Here is a 20,229-nt window from a genome sequence, read left to right on the forward strand (position 1 = left end):
ATTAAATTGCGGCCTAGTCTGCATATGTTACTGTGATATACACCCGTTGTATACTGTTGTTCTATTCCGCTATTCAATAAACACCCATTTAGGGGAAGATCCTAAATTAGAGAAATATGAGGAGAAGGCCAAATAAGGGATGTGGCCTGCATCGTGGTGCTGCTGGTAGAGCTCCTGTTGCAAGGAGAGGACGTGGTCGATCTGTGCCAGCTACACGCACAAGTGAAACACCTTCCTCAGGTGTGAGTAGGCGACAGAACCTGCAGCAGTATTTGGCAGGGCCTAATGTGCCTCTACAAATGTTGAGGCCAGAACAAGTACAGGCGATAGTAGATTGGGTTGCTGACAGTGCCTACAGTTCCTTCACATTGTCTCCCACCCAGTCTTCTGCTGAAAGGTCAGAGTTGGCACCTGCAGCCGATGTCCATCAATCTTTCACCTCACTCCCTTGCAAATCAGCCAAGCAGTCTGAGCCCCAAGTCATGCAGCAGTCTCTTCTTCTTTTTGATGACTCTGTTAGCATGGTTTCCCAGGGCCATCCACCTAACCCTGCCCCAGAAGTGGAAGAGATTGAGTGCACGTCTCGGATGATGACGAAACACAGGTGCCAACTGCTGCGGAATTCCGAATTGTGGAGACCGACAAGGAGGACAGGGGTGAAGACTGGGTGGAAGATGATGTGGAGGATGATGAGGTCCTCGACCCCACATGGAATGAACGTCATGCAGGTGACCTGAGTGGTTTGGAGGAAGAGGCGGTGGTCGCATAGAGCCACCAGCACAGCAGAAAAGGGAGCAGGGTGCAAAAGCGGAGCGGCCGTGCCCTAGACACTATGCCTGCTACTGCCCAATGCAGCAAGGGAATGAGCGCACCAAAGCCAGCTCAAAGGAGTTCCCTAGCGTGGCAGTTCTTCAGACAATGTGCTGATGACAGGACACAAGTGGTTTGCACGCTGTGCAATCAGAGCCTGAAGCGAGGCATAAACCTTCTCAACCTGAGCACAACCTGCATGACCAGGCATCTAAGTGCAAAGCAGGAGCTGCAGTGGAGTAGACACCTCAAAAACCAAGAAAGGTCTCTGGCTCCTCCTGCTTCCTCTTCTGCTGCAGTCTTGGCCTCTTCATCCACCTCTGTAGTGACAGTGGCACCTGCCACCCCACAAACAGAGGATCTGCCAGCAACACCACCACCTGGGTCACCAACAACCATCTCCACAGTGTCCCGTGGAAGCGTTCATCTTTCTATCTCCTATACACTGGAGCGGAAGAGGAAGTACCCCCCTACCCACCCACGATCCCTGGCCCTGAATGCCAGCATTTCAAAATTCCTGGCCTTTGAAATGCTGTCATTCCGTCTGATGGAGACGCAGAGTTTAAAAGCCTTATGGTGGTGGCTGTCCCACAGTACGTCATGCCCAGCCGCCACTACTTTTCCAGGCAAGCCATCCCTTCCCTGCACAACCAAGTGGGTGACAAAATCAGGTGTGCACTGTGCAATGCCATCTGTGGCAAGGTCCACCTAGCTACCAATACGTGAACCAGTAAGCACGGTCAGGGGCGTAATATCTCCCTAACGGCACACTGGGTAAATACAGTGGTGGCTGGGCCTGAGGCAGATAGCAGTTTGGCGCATGTCCTTCCACCAGTTTGGCGCATGTCCTTCCACCACTGAGGATTGCAGGGCGCTTCAGTTTGCCTCCTGTTCCTAACTCCTCCTACTCCGCTTCCTCATCCTCTACCACCTCCTCATCCGGTCAGCGTAACACCTTCACCACCAACTTCAGCACAGCCAGGGGTAAACGACAGCAGGCAGTTTTAAAACTTGCCTGTTTGGGGGAAAAACCCCACACCGTGCATGATTTGTTGAGGGGCATAGAACAGCAGACCGATGAGTGGTTGGTGCCAGTGAGCCTCAAGCCCGGCCTGGTGGTGTGCGATAACGGGCGAAATCTTGTAGCAGCTCTGGGCCTAGCCGGTTTGACACACATCCCTTGCCTGGCGCATGTGCTGACTTTGGTGTTGCAGAGGTTCCTTAGAAATATGTCAGAGCTGCTGCAGAAAGTGCGGGCTGTCTGTGCGCACTTTCGACGTTCTCACCCTGCTGCTTCTCCCTTGTCAGTGCTGCAGGCTGTCAGGCCTTCCCGCTCACTGCCTCATATGTGACGTGCCCACAAGGTGGAACTCCACCTTGCACATGCTGGCCAGACTGTGCGAGCAGCAGCAGGCCATAGTGGAGCTTCAGCTGCAGCACGCATGCGTGAGTCACTCTGCGGAACAGCACCACTTCACCACCAATAACTGGGCCTCCATGCGAGACCTGCATGCCTTGTTGCGCTGTTTCGAGTACTCCACCAACATGGCCAGTGCCGATGACGCCGTTCTCAGCTTAACTATCCCACATCTATGCCTCCTGGAAAAAATGCTTCGGGCGATGATGGAAGAGGATGTGGCACAGGAGGAGGAGGAGGAGGAAGAAGCATCATTTCCAAGGCTTTCAGTCATTCACAAGTGGCTCCGAGGGTGGGTTCCTGCACCCACAAACGCCAGGTACACAAATTGTCCAGCAGGGGCACAGTTCTGGAGGATGAGGAGGAGATGGAACCATGTTCACAGCAGGGTGGCACCCAGGCCAGCTCATGGCCATCACTGATGCGTGGCTGGGTGGATACAGAGGACACAGATGATACACCTCCCACAGAGGACAGCTTTTCGTTGCCTCTGACAAGCCTGGCACACATGAGCGATTACATGCTGCAGTGTCTCCGCAACGACCGCCGAGTTTCCCACATTGTAACTTGTGCTGATTACTGGGTGGCCACGCTGCTGGATTCCCATTACAAGGACAATGTACCGTCCTTAATTCCTTGTTTTTTTTTAGAGCCATTTTAGTGCTCAAAAGTTCGGGTCACCATTGACTGCAATGGAGTTTGGGATCGAGGTAAAGTTCGGGTTAAGTTCAAGTCACGAACCCGGCCTTTTTTTCAAGTTCGGCCGAACCTGGACATCCAGGTGTTTGCTCAACTCTACTCCTGGGTAGATAGAGGCTTGATGGCGATGTGCCCAAGAGGCACCTACTCCTCTGGTAGAATGTGCCTTTACAGGAAAAGGTGGAACCTTTCCTACTAAACCATATGCCTGGGTAATAACCTGGCGGATCCAACAGGAAATCATGGATTTAGATGCTGCTAACCCCTTCCTGGGGCCTTCTGGCAGCACAAACAAGCTCTCGGTTTTACGAATATGAGCGGTTTCCTGTAAATAAAATTTAAGTGCACGCATTACATCAAGGGAATGCAATAACTTTTCCTCCTCTGAGTGAGGCTCTAGAAAAAAGAAGGTAGTACAATGTCCTGATTCAAATGAAAGGAGGACACTACCTTGGGCAAAAGATCTGGGTGAGGATGAAGAATCACCCTATCTTGATAAAATATCAAGAATATATTAACAGTGAAAAGGTCAGGTCTGAGCATGTAGGCCCTTTACAGAATAATAAGGAGTGGGTGACTGGGGACAAAGAGAAGGCAAATTTATTAAATACTTTCTTCAACTCTGTATATACAAAGGAGCATGGGGGAGGGGCTCATGACCATAATTGGGGTGGTAGTGACACAGCCCCAAATGATCCACAATGGCTCAAAAGTGATATGGTCCAGAAATATTTAGACAGAATAAGGGTGGATAAAGCACATGGATCATATGTCATTCACCCACGCATCCTACAATAAATGAGCGCTGTAATTTCTAAGCCTTTGTTTCTAATTTTTAGGGACTCGTTAAGGACTTGAATAGTACCACTGGATTGGCGTAGGGCCAATGTGGTGCCTATATTTAAAAAGTGATCAAAGAAGTCTTTGCCAAGTAACTATAGACCTGTTAGTGTAACTTCAATAGTCGGGAAGATACTGGAGAGTTTAATAAAAGACCACATAGATGAGTTCTTGCTGGAAAAAAATATTTTAAGCAACAGACAGCATGGATTCATGAAAGACACAAGTTGTCAGACAAACCTGATTTCTTTTTATGAGGAGATAAGTAAAACCTTGGTGGCTGTGGACGTGGTATACTTGGACAGAGGGGTGGCTGTGGATGTAGTATACTTGGACAGAGGGGTGGCAGTGGACGTGGTATACTTGGACAGAGGGGTGGCTGTGGACGTGGTATACTTGGACAGAGGGGTGGCTGTGGACGTGGTATACTTGAACAGAGGGGGGCTGTGGATGTGGTATACTTGGACAGAGGGGTGGCTGTGGATGTGGTATACTTGGACAGAGGGGTGGCTGTGGACGTGGTATACTTGAACAGAGGGGGGGCTGTGGATGTGGTATACTTGGACAGAGGGGTGGCAGTGGATGTAGTATACTTGGGACAGAGGGGTGGCTGTGGACGTGGTATACTTGGTCAGAGGGGGGCTGTGGACGTGGTATACTTGGACAGAGGGGTGGCTGTGGATGTGGTATACTTGGACAGAGGGGGGGGCTGTGGACGTGGTATACTTGGACAGAGGGGTGGCTGTGGTATACTTGGACAGAGGGGGGGCTGTGGACGTGGTATACTTGGACAGAGGGGTGGCTGTGGATGTGGTATACTTGGACAGAGGGGGGGCTGTGGACGTGGTATACTTGGACACATGGGGTGGCTGTGGACATGGTATACTTGGACAGAGGGGGGGCTGTGGACGTGGTATAGTTGGACAGAGAGGGGGCTGTGGACGTGGTATACTTTGACAGAGGGGTGGCTGTGGACGTTGTACACTTGGACAGAAGGGTGGCTGTGGACATGGTATACTTGGACAGAGTGGGGGCTGTGGATTTGGTATACTTGGACACAGTTCCCCACAAACGGATAATGTGTAAGGTAAAGTCTACTGGCTTGGAAAGATCAGTTTGTGAATGGATAGAAAATTGGCTAAAAGATAGAATTCAGAGAGTAGTGGTCAATGATTCTTACTCTGAATGGTGTAAGGTTATCAGTGGGGTACCCCAGGGTTCAGTGTTGGAACCCTTACTTTTTAATATCTTTATAAATGATATCGGGTCTGGGATTAAAAGTTAAATTTCAGTCTTTGCAGATGGCACCGAGCTTTGCAGTGGAATAACTTCCTTACAGGATGTCTCCAACTTACAAGCTGACCTCAATGCACTGTTTCATTGGGCGACTATGTGGCAAATGAGGTTTAATGTTGATAAATGTAAAGTTATGCACTTTGGGGGTAAGAATATGCATGCATCATACATACATGGAGGGGCTCAGCTATGAGGAGAGATTAGAGGAACTGAATTTATTCTCTCTTGAGAAGAGGAGATTAAGGGGGATATGATCACCATGTATAAATACATAAGGGGGGATAGGATCTTCATGTATAAATACATAAGGGGGGATATGATCTCCATGTATAAATACATAAGGGGGGATAGGATCTTCATGTATAAATACATAAGGGGGGGGTATGATCTCCATGTATAAATACATAAGGGGGAATATGATCTCCATGTATAAATACATAAGGGGGGATATGATCTCCATGTATAAATACATAAGGGGGGATATGATCACTATGTATAAATACATAAGGGGGAAATATGATCACCATGTATAATACATAAGGGGGGATATGATCTCCATACATAAGGGGGGGATATGATCTCCATGTATAAATACATAAGGGGGGGATATGATCACCATGTATAATACATAAGGGGGGATATGATCTCCATGTAAAAATACATAGGGGGGGATATGATCTCCATGTATCAATAGATAAGGGGGGGGATATGATCACCATGTATAATACATAAGGGGGATATGATCTCCATGTAAAAATAAATAAGGGGGATATGATCTCCATGTTTAATACATAAGGGGGATATGCTCACCATGTATAAATACATAAGGGGGGATATGATCACCATGTATAAATACGTAAGGGGGGATATGATCTCCATGTATAAATACATAAGGGGGGATATGATCTCCATGTATAAATACATAAGGGGGTATATGATCTCCATGTATAAATACATAAGGGGGGATATGATCTCCATGTATAATACATAAGGGGGGATATGATCTCCATGTTTAATACATAGGGTGGATATGATCTCCATGTATAAATACATAAGGGGGGAATATGATCTCCCTGTATGAATACATAAGGGGGGGGGATATGATCTAGATGTATAATACATAAGGGGGATATGATCTCCATGTTTAGGCTCTGTTTCCACTGTTGTGACTTGCTGTGTGACTTGACACATGTCAAGTCGCACAGCAAGTCAAAAGTCATTCATTTCCATTTGGCCCGTTTGTAACGCTCCTGCGTTTTTTGTTCTAGTGAGCTGGATTTGCAGCTGCAGAATCTCCACTCAGTAGTCATGTAGAGATGTGTTGAATTACCAGATCCAACTCTCCAGACTCATCATTGTGGCCCGGCCTGCTTCAGCATACAGATATACACACACTCAATAAGATGTTCCTGGAGTGATAGGATGTATACGATAGTATAGAGGTGATGTGCTGAAGGGACAGGTGTGAGCAGTGACAGTAATGGTAAGCACTTGATAGTAATGTTCAGGAGAGTAGTAGATGGTAATAGGTAGAATGCAGATAGGTTAGTAATCATGTATGGTAACAGGTGGTAGGGGACAGCAGATGATATATACAGGATAGACTAACCTAGTGCAAGGATATAGATGGTAGTAGACTCAAGAGCTAGCAATCTATGTAACAGTGCAGATGATAGAATAGTAATGCATAGATAGTAACAGTCCTTAGTGTGCAGAAGTAGATAGTGTAAGTTTGTTATGAAGGAATCCCCTGTGGGGTACTTATCACTAGTGAGGTTAGTAAGCAGAAGGGTCCGGTAGTAAGAGAGTGATCCGGTAGCGAGATACGGGATCAATAGCGAGGTTCCGGTCTGTTCCAGGTAAGGAAATTAGCTGGAGGCTCCGGCAGCATAAGACAAGGCTGTTAAGCATGCGGTTTGAACGAACAACCTTTGAGAGAAAGCCGGCGATTGAAATAGCCGCTCAGAGCGGCGCTCAGTGATGATGTCATGCGGCTTAAAGGTATATGCGTTCCACCTAACTGAAAAGGTGGGACGCAATATGCAAAGGAAAATGGGCAATAAGGGTACCGAAGGTACCAGAATCTTACACCGTTCTAACTAACGTGACTTGAGTTGCAGCGACTTGAAAAGTAGTTTGTGCACTACTTTTGGGCCAACTTCAGTGCGACTTCCTTCTATAATGAGGGACAAGTCGCACTAAAAGCCGTGAACAAGTAACACTACAGAGTCGCACTAGAAGTAGCACGACTCTGTAGCCGCAGCAGTGGAAATGAAGCCTTAATACATAAGGGGGATATGATCTCCATGTATAAATACATAAGGGGTCCATATAGTGAACTTGGTGTTGAGTTGTTCACTTTAAGGTCATCACAGAGGACAAGGGGGCGCTCTTTACATCTAGAGGAAAAGAGATTTCATCTCCAAATACGGAAAGGTTTCTTCACAGTAAGAGCTGTGTAAATGTGGAATAGACTCCCTCCAGAGGTGATTCTGGCCAGCTCAGTAGATTGCTTTAAAAAGGGCCTGGATTCTTTCCTGGGTGTACATAATATAAGTGGGTACTAATATTTAGTTCAATCTTATTTTATTGAAAGAGAAGGGTTTTACAGAGTTAGGGGAGAAGCATGGGGTTATGAAACAAATAAATTGTTCAGGTATGACATATGGTAAACTGTGAGTAAATGCATACAACAATCAATATCAATAAGTGCAAATAAAGAACCCAAACCGCCAGGTCCATCAGATCCTGGCAGCAGCACAAGGTCAAGAAAACAGCAACTTGGGGTGTCAGGTGGTAACATAATTAAGAGAAAAGGCAAGGAAAGGCCAACACCAGTATAAACACTTTCATGGCTGGCGTCACTTGAGGAGATTGTGGGAAGTGTGGTAGGCATTGATAAATTAGGCATTGATAAATATCCCGGCTTTCCATTGAGGAGCGCCTAAAAACAACAAATAAGCAAAGGAGGATTGCCTTATGGTGTCAATGGTACAGCCAGAGAGGGGAATAAAGGTAAGAGGATGGGATAAAGCAGGAGAATGTAAAGAGGTATGCCAAGGGGGCAAAGAAGGCGGAGGAAATCAGGATGGGCCGCCCACGTCCCACTACTGCCCCCCACCACCAGGTAGCACAGACGTCTCGAGCCAGGACTGAAAGGCGTCCGAACACCGAAACATGTCCCAGGACCTCCAAGCAGCAGAGAATCGGTCCTCCCTGCCCCCCTCTCGCGCCAACAGGTTTTCCATGTCTCTAAGCCGGTCCAGTTCCAGAGCCCACTCAAGTTTAGAGGGTACATGCTTGGACCTCCAGTGTCTGGGTATCACCGTCCGAACAGCCGCCAAGAAAAACCTCAAAACGTCTCTCTTGATCGACCGGAAGGAGCCGGGTAACAAAGACAACAGGGCCAGTTCCGGTGTCGCAGGAACATTTGTTGCCTGGAGCCTGCAATACAGAGCTATAATTCCAGTCCACAATTCATGGATCTGGGGACATTCCCACCAGATGTGAATAAGCGTTCCCCTAGAGGACGTGCACCGCCAACATTGGTCCGACTGGAGTGGGTCAATGTAGGAGATCGAGGAAGGGCACCTGTACCATCTGCTCAAGAGTTTGAACCCCTTCTCCTGAACTTGGGTAGCAGGAGACAGCGAGTGGGTCATCGCAAAACATTTGTGCCAGTCGGTAGATGAAAGGGTTCGGCCCAGGTCCCTGTCCCAGACAGCAGTATATGTCGGCAGGTCAGGGCGGAGGGCACGCAATAACAAGGAATATAAGAGGGACACCGTGTGCGTGGGGGGAACATCCTGGAGCAGGATAGAGTCCAACTCCGAAGGGTCTCCCCTAACATCAGTCAACGAGGGTAGAGTGTGTATATAGAAGAGGGCCTGGCGGCGCTGCAGCCAGTTCACAAGATCACCACTGGGGGTGGCGGATGCAGGAGACATCAACAGGGACGGGTCAGCTCGGAGAATTTGGGATACCCGTCGATGGTCCGTCGCGTTCCAGGAGCCAAATCTGGAACACGAGGCCGCCGGAGGGAACGCTGGGGATCCAAAGAAGGGCGTCATGGGGCCCTGAGGACTTGACAGATGTCCCGATGTATTCAGGCAATCCCAGACCCGTAAGGTCTGACGCGTTAAAGCGCCGAAAGAAGAAGTGTGGCCACGAAGATGTACCGGGGTCCAGGGGAGTGCCCTGAGCTTACTAATATTTATAGGTAAAGTTGATCCAGGGAATATCCAATTGCCTCTCGGGGGATCAGGAAGGAATTTTTTCCCCTGCTGTAGCAAATTGGATCATGCTTTGCTGGGGTTTATTCACCTTCCTTTGGATCAACTGCAGGTATAGGATTGTGTATATGGGATTGTATGGTTGGGTTTTCTTTACTGTTTTTTTTTTTTGTTTTTTATTGGTTGAGCCAGATGGACTTGTGTATTTTTTCAACCAAACAATGTAACTATGTTTCTGACCACTGCACTCTATACACAGGACTGTATATGACATGTTCCTGACCAGCGTACTCTATACACAGGACTGTATATGACATGTTCCTGACCAGCGCACTCTATACACAGGGCTGTATATGACATGTTCCTGACCCCTGCACTCTATACTGTACACAGGACTGTATATGACATAGTCCTGACCACCGCACTCTATACACAGGACTGTATATGACATGTTCCTGACCACCGTACTCTATACACAGGGCTGTATATGACATGTTCCTGACCACTGCACTCTATACACAGGACTGTATATGACATGTTCCTGACCACCGCACTCTATACACAGGACTGTATATGACATGTTCCTGACCACCGTACTCTATACACAGGACTGTATATGACATGTTCCTGACCAACGCACTCGATACACAGGACTGTATATGACATGTTCCTGACCACTGCACTCTATACACATGACTGTATATGACATGTTCCTGACCAACGCACTCGATACACAGGACTGTATATGACATGTTCCCGACCCCTGCCCTCTATACACAGGGCTGTATATGACATGTTCCTGACCACTGCACTCTATACACAGGACTGTATATGACATGTTCCTGACCACTGCACTCTATACACAGGACTGTATATGACATGTTCCTGACCACCGCACTCTATACACAGGACTGTATATGACATGTTCCTGACCACTGCACTCTACACACATGACTGTATATGACATGTTCCCGACCCCTGCCCTCTATACACAGGGCTGTATATGACATGTTCCTGACCACTGCACTCTATACACAGGGCTGTATATGACATGTTCCTGACCACTGCACTCTATACACAGGACTGTATATGACATGTTCCTGACCACCGCACTCTGGTCATTACTGATGGTGAACTCTTCATTCATGACCTGTAGCGGCTTTTAAAGTGTCATCTATGAGCAATTTTGGGTACCAAAGATTTTCTTCCTTATACCGACACACAACTTTTATATTTGTTTAATCATTTCTTTTATTATAATATTACTTTACATAAGATTGCAGTCACAGAATCAGGAAATTTTAAAGGAAGAAATCCAATTGGTCAGGAAAATGACTTGTCTGGAATGTGGAGGCGGAGTCGGTAATAATTTGTGTACAATACACAACGTGTTACATTATTATAACAAAGTATTGTAGAAAAGATAAAATAGAAAATGGGGATAGGAGAAAATAAACGCTGATATGACGGTGACATTTGTGTACGAGGAACACCTCAACAATTATCACCATTTTATTCTCCAGGGCCTCTGCTTTCAGAAAATATATGTTGGGGGTTTTATCTAATCTTCAGGCCCAAAATCTGCATTTTACCATGTGTGCAATAATAATGCAAAAACAGCTCTGGTATTAATGTCCTTCAATGTGTACTGTAATCATAAATACATGGGTGTGATCTCAGGGATTTGTATGACCCCCCCCCCTCCCTGACATAGGAAACTAAGGGGGTCTATGCAAAAAATATGTTGGGTGAGTGTGACAAGCATGTGTCCGTCCATGACAAATTCTGGCCGTATTCTAACACAGTGACTTCCTATAATCGTCAGCTCCAACTAGTGGCCATACAGAGGTATTAGTTCCAAAATTCCTCAACAAGGAAAAGTAGTTCAATACCGCATTATGGCCACTAGATGGACCCAATGATCATAGGAAATCACTGAATGAAATAAAATAAGACCAACATTTGTCATGGATGAATGAATGCGTGTCATATTTGTTCATTTATTTTATAAAAACTAAACATGTAAGTGAAGTGGTAACTATTGAGCCAATCACTTCATCAATCCACACATAATATCTCCCTTCAAAGGGAAAACAGAAATTATTTACAGAAAATCAAACAGTATGAATATTTTCCAACCAATAACCTCCACCCAGACAAGATATGTAGAAATATAAAGACAAGCGGTGTTACCTCTCGTGCCGCACTCCGCCAAGTCACCCAAACCCACACAGGAGCAAAGGAAAGAGGTTCTCACCTAGTTTATCTCTGAGTTCTCCTTCCCTCCTGTTGGGGGATGGGAGAAGGATGGACTGAAGACAGAGAGACACGCTTCGGGGTCACCACTGGTAAGCAGAGCCTTGAAATGAAGGACATCAACTTCAGAATTTCTGTCTTGTCTGTGTAAAGTTTACTGATAAAGATATATGGGATCTCACAGCTTCTAGCTCTGTAACCCGCTATATCATTATCAGTAACTTATTAGGGGAAAAAAATGGCCTTTAAGAGATATAAATCAGAGGGGACTTCATTGGCTTTCTGCAAATGCAAGGAAACTAATAGGAAATGTAAATACGAAATCAAGAAGGCTAAAATCGACTTTGAGAGACATATAGCCAAGGAAAGTAAAAGGAACCCTAAGAAATTCTTTTAATATATTAATAGCAAAAAAACGAGGTCAGGGCATATTGCACACATAATTAACGATGATGGGGGATGGTTACAGAGGACACTGAGAAGGCAACTGTGCTAAATGCTTTCTTCTCCTCAGTCTTCACACAAGAAAAGGAGAGGTACACTGACCATGACTGTATGGGGTACACTGACCATGACTGTATGGGGGTACACTGACCATGACTGTATGGGGTACACTGACCATGACTGTATGGGGTACACTGACCATGACTGTATGGGGGTACACTGACCATGACTGTATGGGGTACACTGACCATGACTGTATGGGGTACACTGACCATGACTGTATGGTTAGTAGTAATACACAGGACTTGCCGCTATGGCTAACAGAGGGTGAAATCAGGGAAAGGCTGGATAAAATTAACACAAATAAATCACCAGGCCCGGATGGCGTACATCCGAGAGTACTCAAGGAACTCAGTAAAGTTATATCCAGACCACTGTTCCTGATCTTTGCTGACAGTATTATGACAGGAAATGTACCAGGGGATTGGAGGAAAGCTAATGTGATTCCGATATTCAAAAAAAGGGCAGAGGCATGTCCCGGGAAATTATAGGCCTGTCAGTCTGACATTGATAGTATGTAAACTTCTGGAGGGGATGATAAGGGACTATATCCAAGAATTTGCTAAAGAGAACATCATCAGCAGTAATCAGCACGGGTTTACATAAGGACGTTCTTGTCAGACCAATCTGTCAACATTCTTTTGTTTGATACAGTCCCCCAAAATTATTAATTTACAAACTAAGGTCTGCAGGCTTAGACCACAAGGTTTGCTCTTGGACAGAAGACTGGTTAAAGGGGTGTGTCCAAAGGGTGGCAATAACGCGTACACAGACTGGTCTGGGGTGGTAAGTGGGGTGCCCCAAGGCTCAGTCCTGGGACCAATTTTGTTCACTTTATTCATAAACAGCATTGAGGACGGGGTCAGTAGCTCAATCTCAGTTTTTGCAGATGACACAAAATTAAGCAGGGCAATAACTACACATCATGAGGCAAAAATCTTACAGAATGACCTGAACAAAATAACAGAGTGGGCAACGACTTGGCAAATGAGGTTTAATGTGGAGAAGTGTAAGGTTTTGCACTTGGGGACTAAAAACAAACGCAAAATACACTTTAGGGGGGAACCTCTGGGGAATCAAAAATGGAGAAAGATCTGGGAGTCTTGGTAGAGGATAGACTAAGCAATAGTATGCAACGTCAAGCTGCAGCTGTCTAAGCCGGCAGAATATTAGCATGCATAAGGAAGGGGATGTATTCCAGAGATAAGACTATAATCCTTCCACTTTATAAAACTCTGGTCCGACCGCATCTGGAGTATTCTGTCCAGTTCTAGTTGCCAATCCTCAGAAAGGATGTGCTGGAACTGGAAAGAGTCCAGAGAAGGGCAACTAAACTAATTAGGGGATTGGAGGACCTAAATTATGAGGAGCATTTACAAGCTCTTGATTTATTCTCCCTGGAGAAGAGAAGCCTTAGAGGGGACATGATAGCAATTTACAAATACATCAACGGTGATCTTGGCATAGGAAAAAAACTATTCAGTCGCAAGGAATGTAAGAGGACATGAGGCCATACAATGCGATTAGAGGAAAGGAGATTCAACCTAAGGATACGCAGGGGGTTCTTTACAGTAAGGGCAATAAGATTGTGGAACTCTCTACCACAAATGATGGTAACTGCGGGGAGTATGGCTACTTTTTAAAGAATGTTGGACATACATCTCCAAGATTAAAACATTCAGGGGTATGGGAGGTGATTACGCCCACACACACCTACATAGGCTGAACTGGATGGACTGTTGTCTTTATTCAACCTCAACCACAATGTAACCGTTACACAGACAAACAAGACATTCTGAAGGTGATTCCTTCTTCATTTCACAGCTCTACTTACCACTCTATACCCCAAAACCTACTCAGCCAACGAAAAGCCAACACAGGACAACACTTCATCCATGTCTTTGGTGATCTCTGATCTCCTTATGAAGTGTTTCTTACATGATGAAGATCAGCCATGGAGTATATCTGAGGTGTATATCAGGGGGTGCTTCTTCCCCACATGTCCAGCAACATTCATATAGAAGACATTTCCCGCACTCAAGGCACTAATACACCTCGAGGGTTGTGTGGGATCCCTGATGTACAGGAAGACAGGACTTCAATGAGGGACAATTCCCTCACTCAGGACAGGAATACGGCTTCTCCCCCGTGTGAGATCTCTGATGTTTATGAAGATGAGACTTCTTTGAAAAACATTTTCCACACTCAGAACAGGAATACGGCTTCTCCCCTGTATGAGATCTCTGATGTGTGTAAAGATGGGACTTCTGTGAAAAACATTTCCCGCACTCTGGACAAGAAAACGGCTTCTCCCCTGTATGAGATCTCTGATGTTTGTAAAGATTGGACTTCTGTGAAAAACATTTCCCGCACTCAGGACAGGAAAATGGCTTCTCAGCCGTGTGAGATCTCTGATGTCTGTGAAGATGGGACCTCACTGAAAAACATTTCCCGCACTCAGAACAGGAAAACTGCTTCTCCATGTGAGATCTCTGATGTCTGTTAAGATGGGACTTCACTGAAAAACATTTCCCGCACTCAGGACAGGAAAAAGGCTTCTCACTCCTGTGTAATCTCTGATGTGTGTAAAGAGTGGACTTGTGTGAAAAACATTTTCCGCACTCCGGACAGGAATACAGTTTCTCGCCTGTGTGTGATGTCTGATGTGTATAAAGAGTGGACTTCTGTGAAAAACATTTCCCGCACTCAGGACAGGAATATGGCTTCTCCCTCGTATGCAATCTCTGATGTGTCTGAAGATTAGACTTTAGTGAAAAACATTTCCCGCACTCAGGACAGGAATACGGCTTCTTCCCCGTGTGAGATTTCTGATGTGTGTAAAGACTGGACTTCAGTGAAAAACATTTCCCGCACTCAGGACAGCAAAATGGCTTTTCCCCCGTGTGAGATCTCTGATGTGTGTGAAGATGAGACTTCAGTGAAAAACATTTCCCGCACTCAGGACAGGAAAATGGCTTCTCCCCTGTGTGAGATCTCTGATGTCTGTAAAGAGAGGACTTATGTGAAAAAGATTTTCCACACTCAGGACAGGAATGCGGCTTCTCCCCCGTGTGAGTTACTATATGTTCATTAAGACGGCATTTTAAACGGAAACACTTCCCGCACTCAGGACAGGAAAAGCTCTTATCTGTTGGAAGGACGGCACTGTCCCTCACAGTCTGAGGTTCCTCAGGATAGGAGGAATACGATGGTCCGGCACTGTCCCTCACAGTCTGAGGTTCCTCAGGATAAGAGGAATACGATGGTCCATCTACACTGTGTGGTGCCGGATGGACAGTTGAGGTAGCCGGGTTTTCTCCTGGACTATACTGTGTGATGTCCTCATCTTCTACTTTACAGTCTGGAGACAAAGTGAGAGAATCCTCTGAGGTTTTCCTCATCTCCCGTCCATCTACTAAAATAGAAATACAAAGATTATTACTAGACATCAGCAGATTGGTTCCCCTAAACAAGGACTCCGCCCACATCAGACAGCTTTGTCTCTGAGGATCTTACAATTCCCCCCTCAAGGTAACTAGTAAATGGTAGAGGGTGACTAGGTGTCCCAGGAGCCACACATCAAGTCAAGACCTGCTGTATGATAGTAAATGACAGTCTCATTCTGGACCTATGCCAGGCCACGCCTTGTTCTGCGGGACACCTACTCACTATCTACCGATATAAAATGCCCAGCTGTTAAAAAATGGGCGTAACAAAATAGAATCCATATTATGTGTATATATATATATATAGCAGTGGGTGGAGGGGAGAGAGCAGAAGTCAGGACTATGTAATGTACAATATATAGAGAGTATATAGTGCAGGGGTCAGGAGTATGTAATATACAACATAGAGTATATAGTGCAGGGGTCAGGAGTATGTAATGTACAACACAGATTATATAGTGCAGGGGTCAGGAGTATGTAATGTACAACATAGAGTATATAGTGCAGGGGTCAGAAGTATGTAATGTACAACATAGAGTATATAGTGCATGGGGTCAGGAGTATGTAATGTACAACATAGAGTATATAGTGCAGGGGTCAGGACTATAATGTACAACATAGAGTATATAGTGCAGGAGTCAGGAGTATGTAATGTACAACATAGAGTATATAGTGTAGGAGTCAGGAGTATGTAATGTACCATATAAATTATACAGTGTAAGGGTCAGGACTCATAAGTCAGGCGCAGCCAGTGAACAGCAGGGTAAGTAACCCCGGGAGAATTGCTCTATCAGAGAGCTTACTAGAGCTGGGCATGGGGAAGGAAATCTAAAGCACATACCCCAGGCAGTGCCGGTAAAAGGTCACCTATATCTCAGGGCAAACATGCCAAACTGCGCCCCCTCCAATATGTATTAGTATTATGTGTCAGCAACCCCCCCTCCACAAAAAACAAAACAATAAAAACATTGGGCACTAATCTGCATGATTACCCCGCACATTCCTACTAGCACAAATCCCGCCCGCCCCCAAAATAAATTCTCCACCTAGTACAAATCCCCCCCCCCTTACCATATCACCTATTCTAGTACAAACCCCCCAAAATTGACCCTCCTAGCACAAATCCCCTTCTCCCACCCCCTCCCAACACAAATCACCCATGAATCACCACTTCTAGCACACACCCAAATTTCCCTTCCTATAACAATTCTTAGCCCCTGCTGCTCCTTAAATTCCTCCTCCCAACACAGATCCCTTTCCCCCCTCAATTTCCTTGCAGTGCGCCCCCCCACCTCGCATGATACCACAGTGCTCAGGGCAGCCCCCCTCCTGTCCACCCCTTGTCCCGACCCTGACCCCAGATGCCTAGATCTAGTATCACCTATGGTGAAAATGAACATTTTGCTGCCAGCTGAGCCCCAGAATCTCCATAAATCCAGTCTAGATTAGGTATGAGCTTCGAGTTAGAGTCGAAGGTAAGTTCGACTTGAACATCGGTCGTTCGTTGAATTTCGAACAAATGTGCTTCTTCGCGAGAAATTTGAGTTTCACATAATAAACTGCACGCGCACCACGCGTGCAGCGCGTTATGTGATTGGCCAAAGCATGCACCCTGACCCCATGCTTTGGCCAATCAAATGATCTCTGCCATGATTGGACTAAAGGTAAGCTGCCTTTAGCCAATCATGGCTCAGGGACCAAGTACACGCCCCACACTACATAAAGGCTGCTCGCGCAGCCGCAGCGTGTAGTGTCATTGTGCGGCGATCAGACAGGGACAGGAACACGATTCAGGCAGGGAGAGAGTCATTTTTTTTGGAGTCAGACAGTGCAGAGAGACATTCCTAGCAGTGTAGGCAGGGCAAGGTTCCTGTGTGAGGTAGGGAGAGATTTATTTCTTTACATCAGTGGTCCTCAACTCCGGTCCTCAGGGCCCACTAACAGGCCCGATTTTAAGTATCACCTTGGGGAGATGCAGACTAGAGTACTGCAATCACTGAGCAGCAAATTATATCACCTGGGATGGATTTCAGTTATCTTGAAAACCTGGCCTGTTAGTGGGCCCTGTAGGCCAGGGTTGAGGACCACTGCTTTACATCATATCAGACGGTATAGCGCCAGTGAGTGAGTAGCAGTGCAGGGAGGGAGAGGTTCCTGTGTGAGGTAGGGAGAGATTTCTTTCTTTACGTCAGATACCAGTCAGAGTATTGTTCATCGGTCAGTTATGGGACATTCTCTAATCATCACAGACCTAAAGGATTATAGATCACTTCAGATATCAGTCAGAGTATTGTTCATTGGTCAGTTGTGGAGCATTCTATAAGCATCATAGACCTATAGGAGTAGTTTGCCTTCCACCGCAGCTGCCAAAACGGCCCGTTCCACAGGCTTCTTCTCCACAGCTACTCCTTCAGTCGCCCCACCATCATGCACGGAGGAGTCACCTGAACTATTCGATCATAGTGTCAGTGACATGCTCCTGGTGGATGTGCAGCAATTTGAAAGCTGTGATGTTGTTTCCCAGGTTGATGAAGGGAATATCGTGAGCCTAGAGAGAGGGGGTGACAACGACGGACAAGAGACCAGCAGTCATGTTGCCACAGCTGAAGCATATTGCCAAGTTTTCTCAAGGAGGGAAGGGATGATGAGGTCACTGACTGTACTTGGGTGCCTGACAGGATAGAGGAGGAGGAGGAGGGGGGGGGAGAATGAGGAGGATGCACAATTCCAATGAGGCAGGATGTGCTCCAGGGGCCGCCATAGAAGTAGCCAACCTATTGCATCACAGCACAGAGCTCCACAGGTGAAGGGTGCTGCAAATTCCCCGCGGACTCCAAAAAGTTCATTAGTGTGGGCTTTTTTCAGCACCTGTACAGTAGACCGCAGCGTTGCAGTTTGCAACATCTGTCTAAAGCGGATCAAGCGTGACCAGAACAGCAGCCGCTTGGGCACCACATGCTTGACAAGGCAAATGACGATCTGCCATGCAGTCCTCTTTCAGGCAACAACACCTGAACACATCACCTTGCTCCTCATCTGGGATCTCTAACCCTACTATACCTCATGCCTTCTCAAATACCAGCACTGAGAGGGATGATGGTATAGCAATGAGTGGCACAGAGAGTTGCACCCAATCTGGTAGCAGTACACCACCACTTGATTTGAGCAGCAGGCAAATTTCACTACCCCAGTATTTGAACCATAGAAAGAAATACTGTCCCAGCCATCCATGCTCAGCATCTTAATGCTAGCTTGGTCAAATTTCTAGCATTACAATTGCTGCCTTTTCATCTGGTAGACTTGGCTCCTTTTCGCAAATTTGTGGAATGTGCTGCACCACAGATGCAGGTCCCAAAAAGGCATTTCTTTTCACGTAAGGCCATTACGGCTCTCTACAATCATGTGGAAGGTAGTGTTTTGGCCTCGTTGGACAGAGCAGTCAGCAGGAAGATTCACATTACTGCTGACTCTTGGTCCAGCAGGCATGGACAGGGACGTTACATTTCTTTCATGGTGCACTGGGTAACTCTGCTGGCAGCTGGGAAGGATGCAGGACAGGGTTCGGTGTTGCAGCTTGTTTTGCTACCACGCCTCCAAAAAGCTGGTGCTGGTTCTGCCACATCTGGCTACTCCACCACCTCCTCCTCCTCCATGTCCTCTTATGCTTAATTCTCTTCTGCAGCAGCAGTGCTCCAAAAGCGTTCAAGGGGCTATGCAAGCAGCAAGGCTAAAAGATGCCATGCTGTGCTTCAGTTGGTCTGTCTAGGGGACAGGAGCCACACCGGGGCAGAGATTCTGTCAGCTCTGCAGGGGCAGGCTCAGAGATGGTTGACGCCACAACAGCTCGAGCCAGGAATGGTTGTATGCGATAACGGCACCAATCATCTCTCCGCCCTCCGACAGGGACACTTGACATATGTTCCATGCTTGAAACATGTTATGAATCTGGTGGTGCAGCATTTCTTGAGCAGATACTCGGGCTTCAAAGATCTCCTGAGGCAGGCCAGGAAAGTCTGTGGCCATCTCCACTGTCCGTTTAATGCCAGTGCTCGCTTATCTGACATTCAACGGGAATTCAACCTGCCCACCAACTGCCTCATTTGTGACATGCCCACCAGGTGGAACGTTGGCAATGCTGCAGTGGCTGCACACGCAGCAGAGGGCCATCAATGACTAACTGTGTGAGTATGGCACAAGGACAGAGTCAGGGGAGCTTGGCTTTTTTTCGCCACGCCAGTGGCTTTTGATTAAGGATGCATACATCGTCCTGTCACCATTCGAGGAGGCCACAAGGATGGTGAGCTAGGAAGATGCATGCATCAGTGACATTATCCCTCTAGTCTACCTGCTGGAGCACACGCTGCATGGAATCATGGACAGGGCACTTGAGGCACAACAGCGGGAGGAAGAGGAGGACTTCCTTTCCTCACAAGGCCCCTTTTATGCAGATATCATTCCTGCAGGGCCACAAAACACACAGGAGGAATAGGAGGAGGATGATGATGAGGATTTCGGCAGCATGGATGTAGAGGAAGAGGATAGCATACAGCAGTCTTCAAAGGATGGTTTTGATTCCCCAGAAACCACAGGAGTTGTACGTGGTTGGGGAGAGGTTGCTCCTGCTGACAATGTCATCCTTAGTGACACAGAGGACTCAGAAGCTCATGCCTCCTCCAACTTACGTTGCATGGGCTCCCTGATTCTGCAAAGCCTGCGAAAGGACCCGAGG

General features: G+C 46.7%; 1 protein-coding gene across 1 annotated transcript in view; it reads right to left on the bottom strand.

Annotated features, from left to right (window-relative positions):
• LOC309567520 (uncharacterized protein) overlaps positions 1–20,229 on the bottom strand; it is a gene marked incomplete at its 5' end in the record, with an annotated part of 1,161,679 nt that overhangs the window by 140,306 nt on the left and 1,001,144 nt on the right. Inside the window, one exon of the mRNA XM_082272904.1 lies at positions 14,191–15,179. Within this exon, the coding sequence (XP_082129030.1) occupies positions 14,191–15,179 (989 nt within the window). The remainder of the gene's footprint in view (positions 1–14,190; positions 15,180–20,229) is intronic.

Source organism: Pelophylax lessonae (assembly GCF_965119305.1).
Source record: "Pelophylax lessonae genome assembly, chromosome: 11".
Taxonomy (NCBI): Eukaryota; Metazoa; Chordata; class Amphibia; order Anura; family Ranidae; genus Pelophylax; species Pelophylax lessonae.